This window comes from Wolffia australiana, chromosome 7 (genome assembly GCF_029677425.1).
Source record: "Wolffia australiana isolate 7733 chromosome 7, ASM2967742v1".
Taxonomy (NCBI): domain Eukaryota; kingdom Viridiplantae; phylum Streptophyta; class Magnoliopsida; order Alismatales; family Araceae; genus Wolffia; species Wolffia australiana.
In genome coordinates this window covers 196,708-207,072 of record NC_135841.1, presented here as the reverse complement: position 1 = coordinate 207,072, position 10,365 = coordinate 196,708, and the positions used below count along the sequence as shown (strand labels likewise).

Below are 10,365 nucleotides of genomic sequence, written 5' to 3'. Positions count from 1 at the left end.
CTTGAAAAGGGGTCGGAAGTTGTCTTTCTGGAGATGAGTCAATAGAGAGCACCCCAACAATGGTGAGACGATGTGGGTGATCTTGACAATGATGATTCCTACGGATGACCTGGGACAGGCGCGTTCTTGGATCGGGGATCCAAGAATTAGCTAAGACGACTGAAAGTGGCAGTGACGGTGTTGACATTCTTCCACGGAGATGCGGTTCAACGTGGAGAATCCGGCAATGCAGAGACATGCGGCTCCTCACGATCTACTCTAGAAAACTATAAACGTACCTGCCAAAGGAAGGAGGCGAGAGCCCAAATGAAGAATTTTCCTCTCAATTTCAAATGAACTCCAAGTGGCTTCTTGGGCATGCCTCCCTTTATATAGGGTAAGGAGGATGCCCAAGTGGGCCGAGTTAAGGGGAACCATCGCATGACGAGGACTTCCCCCTAACTGTCCAGCAGTACATAAAAAAAATAAAACGACAACGGATGAAGCCCAAAGCACGACAGCCCATCTGACAATTCAGAAAAACAAATACAAGAAAATAAAGACAACCAAGGCGACCATTTCTAGGCAGTGTATTTGAAATTCGGGTCTTGGGTGTCGGCTCGAGCTTCGCGTCCCGGTTGTTCCCGAGTTGTCGTCTCGCTAATGGGATAGTCCCCTGTCAATAGTAGGTTTAATATTCTTGTTGGAACTTAGGGGGTTCCTCGGCCACGTGGGCATTTATAGACAATTTATTAAACACTTTGCTAAATTATCTAAACCATCGACCAATTTATATGTTAAAGATGTGAACTTAAAAATTAATGATAAAGGGAAGTAAAATTCTATGCAGATGAAATAGGCTCTTGTGAAATCACCATCCTATAAGCACCAAAATGGAGTCTACCTTTTGAGATTATTTGCAATCTATCAAATTTCCAGTGGGTATAATTCATGGCAAAATATTGAAAAGAAGTTGATGCCAATCTATTATGACAGAAAGATCTTGTGCATGCTCAGGTACATTACACTTCAAATGAAAAGGAATTCTTCCCATAGTTTTTTTCTTTAGATAAATTTAGATCATATTTGTTCGGTAGCAAAATAGTTATTTTTATGATCATGCAGCTAGTAGATATTTAATGAATAAGAAAGAAGCAAAAACTGATTCATTGGATGGCTATTACTAATGCAAGAATTTGATATAGAATAAAAAATAAATTTGGATCTGAAGATTTTTCCTGATCATTTATATATATATTACACGTTAACACTACAATACCAATTTCCAAAATTTTTCCTAATTAGCATAATCTTAGAGTTTGGATATTATTACGGTTTGCACATATAGTGAAATATTTGTTTTCAGGAATGAATCCAGATGAATGGAGTGAGGAATAAATTATTTTTTAAGCGAGGTTCAATTTTATTTATGGGAAGATCTTGAACTTTTTCACTTGGGCGGAGACCATATTTTGAGGAGATGCATACCACAAAAGAAGCATAGGATCATCTTATAATTTTTAATTCATCTTTTTGTGGAGGACATTTCTCTTAAAAACATATTGGTTATAAGGTTCTTCAATGAAGTTTATTTTGGCCTACCTTATTTATTGATCAATTTTATTTTAAAAAAATTGTATGAAATGCCAATCTATTGTGAAACCAATTATTTAGATAGAAATATCTGATTTATGGGGCATAGACTTTAATGGACCATTTCCACCATTTCATGGGAAATAATATATTCTGATGTCCATGGATTACATGTCCAAGTAGATTACATGTTTGCTAATCTATTGAACAACTAGCTCTAGAGATTTGGAAATCAAGCTAAAGTGGGTTATGTACTTATCTATCTATAGAGTACCTTTGTTCATGTTTCAAAATTATTTTTGGAGCTCCATGATTCTTGACCGATTCCTGATGGAGAACATGCTTGTTAATTTATTTCAAACTTATTTAGTAGATTTTACTTTTCTGAGCTAGGGAAAGATGATCCTGATAAGGCTAAATGAAGGAAACCAACAACTTGTGGATCTACCTTCTGCCATGTTTTTAACTCAGATAATGAAAGACATTCTGATGCTAATCTGAAATAGATAATCAAAAAGATATTTATTCGATATATTTTATCAAACAAGGTCTTCCATGACCTGTAATTGTCATTTGTCAGCTTCATTCACGTCATTGATCCTGTAGGAATGACGGCGATCCATGATAGCCTAATTTGTTGAGATGAACTTTGTGACAAAAGCTTCATCAGATATTGCTGAAATATACCATGAAAGAACTTGAGGAGAATCCAAGAACGAGAAACAAGAAGTAGAAGAGAGGAGAGAGAGAGCAGGATAGAGAAACACAAATGACAAGTAGTTAATATCATTATCTTTCGCAAGAGCAAGAGTTAAAATTTGTTTGTTTCTATAATAGATCCTTAAGCCATTATAAAATAATATTACTATATTCTAAAGTTAGCTATTATAATATACTATCTATGTTTAATCATGACCATCTATTTTCTCCTACATATCTTTAATCCTATCCATCTATATTTGAGTATATTTTGAATGATATCTGTTAGTATCATATCAAGTGTAGGGGTATGGGGTTCAGTTATAACTAGACTGAGATTATAGTAAATCATATTGGTCGATGCTGGGTCTGATGTGGCTTGTCCTCTGAGTAGAAAGTCTTTTAAAGTTCATAGGACATATACAAAAATAGCCATGTTAGTTTATTGATAAACAAAATTTGAAAAAATATACGCAGTGGAGATGATGGAGGAGTAGGCAGAAATTGGCTTCCATATCTGTCATTGACACTAATAATAGCCCCTACCATATCAAGTACATGTCCTGAGACAGATTCTTTGAGAGAAACTAGGGTGTGATGAGAAGATCGGATAGAAAGAATTTCTGGTCACAAATTCTCTGATTTGAACTCTTTAAGAATTGTTCATCCCTGATCTTGTTGTGATCAGGCCCCATTGATCAAAACATTGATTTGATAAAATGGTGATTGCGGGGCCACGTTTTAATTATGTGTCAACATGGTTATTGGATTATAGGTTAAAGCCCCTTTGATCACTAGTCTGATGAGCTATCAGATCAGGAGTGCCCCCACTCATCCCTTGCTCCCTGTTCCTCCATAGCTACACCTTGGCGCCCTCTGCCTTGCCTCCAACTACACCTCGCCGCTCTTAATCATTACCCTAATCCCAAGCCCTGCTTCCTGGCCACATCCCATGTCTCCCTCTTTGGTGCCGGTCATTAGGCTCTCTCTGACTTGGGAGGGACTGCCAAAACATGATATGATTGACATCAAGATCGCATATCATATTGTGCTCTTGCATCATGGATTAGGCTTGCATCACTGGGCCAATGAACTTGATGATTCATGTTAGAAAATGATGACAATCATAATCTTTGATTTTTTATTTATCAATGATTGTGATCAACAACTTGATCAGGATGTGTCACAATCACCATAGGCAATCCAATCATCATCACCGCACCCTAAGTGCATGAATGAGCAAGGGTCCAGAGCTGATTTTATGAGCAGGAGAAGATCCTAATGACAAGGCCAATTTGTTTTGGCCCTCTAGAGTTTTTAAATGCATAAATAATTTCGTACTCACTAGTCATGATTGCAGCAAATACTTGATTCCGACAGATCTGGAACACTTTTTGTGTCTTTAGGAAGTACGCAAGTTTAGACATTCATCCATCTAAATTGGTGCCCTCTTATAATATTAATAAAACTGTAAAATCAAATAAAAATGTCTAAATAATCTCAAATTCCTCTACCATTGGTTCAATTGAAAGGAAAAAACCATCACAAGGACCAATTGCTACTTTGAGTTTGAGTATAATGAAACACAGCAAAAAAAACTAAAAATTTGAATCATGGGAATCAAGAAATATAGAGATATCAGAGAATAAAGAATGCTCCAATTGGAAATGAACATAGAAGTAAAAAATGTTGATACACCTGAGCTTTGAGTGAACACATGGAATCAAGACTAAACTGACCACTATGCTCAGACGTTGCTAAAATCTTCACCTGCCTAAGAAAAAAAACTTCTTCTGCTATTAAAATTTCAAAGATATGGATAAGCGTTGACTAAGGGCAGAACTGGACGAGGTAAATGGAGACAGACATAAATGAGAGAGAATTATGTAACAAGAAGTGGGTTTTTGGCACTACCTTATAGTTGAGGCTTACAAGAAAAGTTGATTATCACAAAATGACTATATATCCTTCACTGCTCAAAAATTCAAAATTGTATGGATCATAAAACTCTCATAGCCCAAAGATTTGAAATTTCTGGACCATATAGTGCCCACTACCTACACATTCAACATTTTATGGACCATAAGCTCCAATTTCCAAAAATCTTCATTTTGTGGGCTATAAATATTAAAAAATGTTTCTAGACGGACCATAGATTCAATTTCATAGAATTAGAAACACGTATGTTGATTTACTCTTACTTTTGAAGTTCCAATTGGAATACTACTAGTTGCTTGAGAGATTTTATATTTAAAGAAGTATGCAGCCATAATCTCCACTAAAAATACTCAACAATACATTGAAACATGTGTCAGATTCTCTATGTAATTTCATCATAAGAGTATTACACATAAAGTAGAAATAAATCGATATAATACTAGTAGTACACTATTTCATGATAGGACAAAAGGTAAATCAATGATATTCTGAGGTTGACCAGTAAAGGTAGGAAAACAACTTTGATGATTCATCACATGCGCCAATATGTGATAACTAAGTTCACCAATTATAAAGGCCTCAGAAGCACAGATGCTCCCCTAGTATAAAACGTTGCACCAAACCCCCCATGAACATACAACGTGATTTTTTTGGCAGAAATCCGCAGCACCTAATGCACAAAACTGCACAATTGAATCTGTTTTTTATTATATAAAACTTTTAATAAAAAATTAAAATCTTATAGATATTTTATTATAAGGTTTATTTACAATGAATTAATGCAAATGAGAAAAGAAGAAGAAAATGAAGGAAAATGCAAAGAATAAAATAAAAAAAGAAGGAAAAAGAATTAAAGAGGATCAAAAGTAGAAGAAAAGGCGAAGAAAAGAGGGAGAAAAAAGGAAGGAAATGAGAAGAAAGGAAGACAAAAAGAAGACCAAAATGAGAAGAAAAGGTGGTTATAATGATCATAGATTCCATATCTTGTTCAATGTTAATTATAATGAGGTCATAATATGTAAATCACTGGTCTTTAGGATTCTAGAGAAGGACATTGAAATATCTATATGGAATAATACTATCTAGTGTTACTCATATGATGAATGTGGATGATCTCACGAAAATTAGATTGGATACACTAATGATAGATGATGGATGTTCTTGAAAGGAACAAGGACACTAAATTGATACGTATAAATCCCTGATGGTATTATACTAATTGTCAATCAGGTTGATTCATGTCACAGTTGCATAAGTAGTCCATAGACCTGAGACACCAAAGATACCTCGTGAATGGAAGATTTTGCTATGATTGTGACCTGAAAGTTCCCATCATGGAATTGCAAATTGTGACCTGAAGATAACTGTGTGATCAAGAAGGGATCATCCATCCTCGCTATAAGAGAAGACTGCTTAAAGGAAGAAAATGTGATGAAGTCATGGCCCAAGGCATTAGAATATCAGAGAGAAGTTATGTGATTGTTTTTCTATACATTAGTACTAACTCGAGTGACAGATTAAGGTTTAATTGTTGATCATACCCTAAGTAATACTAGGAGTGTCAAGAGAATGAGGGACTATGCGTACACAATAATTGATAACAAAAATGTTTCATGAGTGAGTTAATACACTTCTTTGTATCATCTGGAGCACACTTTCATCCTTATGCTGAGCTTTTTCTTGGTCATTACAAAATGAAAGAAAATATCTTTACAAGTTTCCCTGTTGGCTGTGAACAGTCTCACCTTGCTAAGCATTTATGTGTAGGGAATGACAAAATCAATTTCGATATCTGTTTTAGATAAACGCTAAACCTACACCTATAATTAAGGTTTGGTTTAGGAAAAGTTTAAGTTTGGTCAAATCGATAAGTTAGTATCAAAGTCAGAGCTAAAAGTAAATAAAGCCAACAAGACGATTAAAAATCAAAATAGAAGATAAACCTACTATTCTTGTCAGGGACTCAATATTATAAGCCAAGTAAAAAATTATGCATGAATCTTCTAGAACACTATTTCAAGACAGAAATAATTGATTATCAGATATACTGGGCAATATATATCACTTTATTAATGTGATGTAGTTTATTGATACTATTTGACTATTGCTGACAATACATCTTGATTTTGATAAATGTCATAAAATATTAAACAAAATTAAGTGGTCATTATGTTCATTTTCGAACTAACAAACTTGGAGCTTATGATACATGTGGTCTCATTTACAAGGTCTATGCATATTTATTGACAATATAATATTTTTTATCAGAAACAAATTTAAAGATATAGTTAAGACCATTAAAACCATTTTCACCTCTGGAGCTCCTAAGCCATCCTATTTGTGCAAAATGTTAAATTCAACGACACTATATTCTGTCCTCTTCCTTTTCTAAAACATTGCTGTTTCTAGAAAGATGTCCAAAGGATATATGATGACCAAAGTTGGGAATCAAATGATGAGAACACTTTGAACGAGTAGGGTGGCATTTGAATTTTTTTATCATTTTAAGTTCCTTTATTGCTAATAAAGTCTTAGAATCTGATCGATGATAATCTTTGGCCTACATTGCGACTGATCTTATGATTGATAGCAGAGAAATCATTGCATGATTTCTCGCTGAAGCTGCTTGTTCTCCACACAAAGCAAAAATATAATTTTATTTCTTCCCTCCCTCTCTGTTAATGATCACTTTGTGCTCTAAGTTTCACTTCTCGACCAACTGTGAAATATATGAATCAAATAGCTAAGTCTTTAAATCAACCGCTTCTGAAATCTAAGATATAGAGAGAGACCAGGTTTTCAGAAATTTCATAATCATAATCAGTTCAGTGCCACAGGCAAAGAAGGGAAAGAAGAGACTCAGAGACCTGAACGGACAAAGATGCTACGATTCTCAATGATATAAGATTTTTACATATAGAAGAAAATTCAGTATCTGAGTCCACCATTCTCATAACCATTTTCTCATAGCAAACCATGACCACAATGCAAACCAATCTTATAGGATTGGGGAATAACTTATGTTAAATGGTAAAGCAAAATGATATGATAGAGGAAGAGGATAAGGAATGGTGCCGCATAAGAAAAGATAGATCAGAGGTCATCCCCTCCCCACACCAACTCTTCTGAAGAACAAAGTTAAGGCAAAAAAACTTAAAGTCCACATTGATAATATTATGTTGATGGGAACTACGCAAATCGACATCAAATACACGATTACCATATTCTGATTTCACCCCCCAACTTGTCGGATGGAATATCATAGATAATCCAACCTACGGCCAATATTTTACTTCTGCACACAAAAAATATGAGGGCTCGTATAGGGTACCTAAAGTATGTCTTCAGCAGATGTTTTTTCTACCACGCTTATGCTTTGTCTCGAAACTTTATCATCCATAAGAAACCTCCAATAGTCCACCAGCTTGTGGTCGTTGGGTTTCACATCCATCCACCTCCCCGAACAAAATATAGCATATGCATCCGCGGCATACCTACATGACAGTAAATGAGAGTAAGCAATTGGACTAAAGTCTAGGACTCACAAAATCCCCGAGTAAAAGAGAAAACTATTAGACGTAGGGTTAGCGGCATTTCTTAGAATTCCTATCCCTAGATAGGGATACATAACTCTCTAGTTCAATTGTCTGGTTTTGTTCCATTCTCTCCAGCTGACCTGCTCCAAGGGTGGCAGGAACCTGTTAGAAGGGTTTATAGTAATTTCCCTTTTTTAGAATTCCTATCCCTTTATAAGGATAGAGAGCCCTCTAGTTTAAATGGGTTTGGTTCTCCTCCTCCTCTCCATCTGACCTATTCCCTGGACGGTGAAGTTTCCCCTGCCTCCCTGCTCTATCATCTCCTCTTCCCCTCCTCTCTTCCATCTCTCTCTCACTTTAGCAATTCATCTCCTGCCCCATGGATTTCAACAATAACCAGATAAAATAAACCAGCGGTAAAAAGGTCATCTACTAAAGCATAATAAAACACTCACTTGCCAATGCCATGTAGCTGGGTTACATGAGTCCATTCATGTGTCATGTATTGCTGAGACATGCGCTTTATCATCTTAGAGCGTTTGTTTTGGAGTCCCAAAGGCCGGATTATGTCTTCAATAGCCTCCTCCGGCACCGTTTCCGTCGTCTTTGCATCAGGGCACAAGAGGAAAAGTCTTGGCAGTATTCGGCGAACCTATAAATCATAATATTTTTCAATGAAATCACCTAAATAGAAATATATGTCCATTTGAAGAATTGACCTTTATATTGACTAGGCTTAACTTACAAACTTCGAATGAATTTATATTAAATGGTTAGAAGAGACATAGCATCTAAAATAAGCAAAATACCAAACAACCTATGACTCCATCTCCCTTCTCTTAACTTCTTCAAAGCAATAGCAAACAAGCGATAACTCAACTATATCTTGATAAATCATGGTCCAAATGGCACAGTGAAAAACCATTTACGCATTATTTTTACTATACACCGTTGTTTAGAATGTCTTTTAAAATGATGTAAGATCATAACAATCTCCCAACGTGTATCTGCTGGATAAAGTTCGTTGCACATGATGATTTTCTATTTTTGCTCAACACTGATAACCGGTAAGATATTTGTCAGATCAAGAAATGGCGCATGAGGCCTGCAAAAAACTGAGAATGATTCCCTATTAAATTCTAAGTTTACGCTTTCATCACCAACATAATCTGCATATTAAAATGGCGATAAAAGGTCAACAGATAAAAGATCAATCGAACCTGTTGTCCCGTCGTCCGATTTAGGAGCATACATATGACCAGAACTCTCCAGTGGTCAAAGAAGTGAAATTCTTGCAGGAGTTCATGATCAGAGAAAGGAGGAACCCACATATTGTCATCAGGAACTCTCTTATAAGCATCTTGCATCCTTTCAGCTGCAGTCAGCTGAGACGGGTCGCCTTCATTCTTCTGTTTATTCTTCTTCTTCTTCTTTCGATCACAATCCAGTTGAAAAGGGCTGGACTCCACCTCATCTTCAATGGATACTCTGGTTGTTTTCCTCCGAGTTCTTCTTTGCACAACCACCTCCACAGAATTTCCACCGCCATCTTCCTCATGTTGAACAAGTTTTGCAGCGGAAGAAACAAAATAAGGAGAGACAACTACAATTTTCTTCTTCCTTGATCTCTTTCCCGTCTTCCCCTTTACTTCCTTACTGTTCTTCTTTTCTTCAAACCCAGAAGCCTTCTTCCTCTTCTTCTTTATCTTTTTCGTCGTCCGTGAGATATCAAGCCCATCTTTTCTGTTTTCATCAACAACCCTTGTTCCGTCATTCAATGCCTGATTTCCCCTCTTGCGAGAGAGCGGCGGTGTTGGAGGCGGCGCAAGATTCCCTCTTTCCTTCTCCCCCAACGTAGTATTCTTCAGCTTGATCCTCTTCTCACTGTTCTTCGCTTGATCACTGGCTATGTAAGCATACGACGCCAATATCTTCTCTAAAGGTGAATCCACCAGCGGTGACATAGAACCGAAAGAGAGTAAGCAGAGCACGCTAGATCAGACGAAGAACTGAAGAAATATAGAGGCAGAAGAAGAGAAATGATGTAAATATTAGTGCTCCAAACCCATTTATAGAAGACCTTACCCACAAACCACTACATGCATGATATATGAGATACAGAAGTATCACCATAAGTACTCTACTTTTTTCTTTTCTACAAAAGCTCAGAATGAAACATATATCAATTTCATATCTATCCATGAACTGGTATTTACAAATATTTGTCCATAAACAGTTCTTTAGTCTAAATCCATTGTGAATCGAGTTCAACTATTTGGAGTTCAGCCAATAATTTTAAGTCAAAAGGTGATGACTCAGAAAAAAAGTGAAAACAAAAAGCAATTAAAGAGGCATCCAGATTTAAGCCCCTGACAACATGTCTCCTATTAGGGCAGTTAATAGAGCATATATTTTGAGAATGTCCCAGATGCTTGTCTAGTTGACAGTACTAGGTGATGGGTACTATCATTGTCCAATTTATTCATAAGAATGAATACTGTAGGCACTCAGTTGATTAATTTCACTTTTTGTTTTTGTTTGGATCATGATATGGTCCAAACATTTTCCTTTGGTTGACCATGATTTTACAGGTTCATTTAGGATTTTAGATGATAAAGCA

General features: G+C 36.1%; 1 protein-coding gene across 1 annotated transcript; it reads right to left on the bottom strand.

The window, feature by feature from the left end:
• Window positions 1-7,347: 7,347 nt before the first annotated feature.
• On the bottom strand, window positions 7,348-9,791 carry LOC144705970 (DNA glycosylase superfamily protein). Its single transcript, XM_078578848.1, has 3 exons — window positions 8,966-9,791; window positions 8,201-8,397; window positions 7,348-7,703 (listed from the first exon to the last, which is right to left on the bottom strand). Exons 1-3 carry the CDS (start codon window positions 9,707-9,709, stop codon window positions 7,541-7,543), a joined length of 1,104 nt encoding a protein of 367 aa, XP_078434974.1. The 5' UTR covers window positions 9,710-9,791; the 3' UTR covers window positions 7,348-7,540.
• Between the last annotated feature and the right edge of the window lie 574 nt (window positions 9,792-10,365).

What these genes read in the sequence shown, in the direction of transcription:
- LOC144705970 (XM_078578848.1), bottom strand. Translation starts at nt 9,709, where the DNA reads ATGTCACCGCTGGTGGATTCACCTTTAGAGAAGATATTGGCGTCGTAT. An exon ending in ATCGGACGACGGGACAACAG is followed by an intron (nt 8,398 to 8,965) that starts GTTCGATTGATC and finishes TATGATTTATAG; the next exon opens with GTTCGCCGAATACTGCCAAG. An exon ending in CAGCTACATGGCATTGGCAA is followed by an intron (nt 7,704 to 8,200) that starts GTGAGTGTTTTA and finishes ACTGTCATGTAG; the next exon opens with GTATGCCGCGGATGCATATG.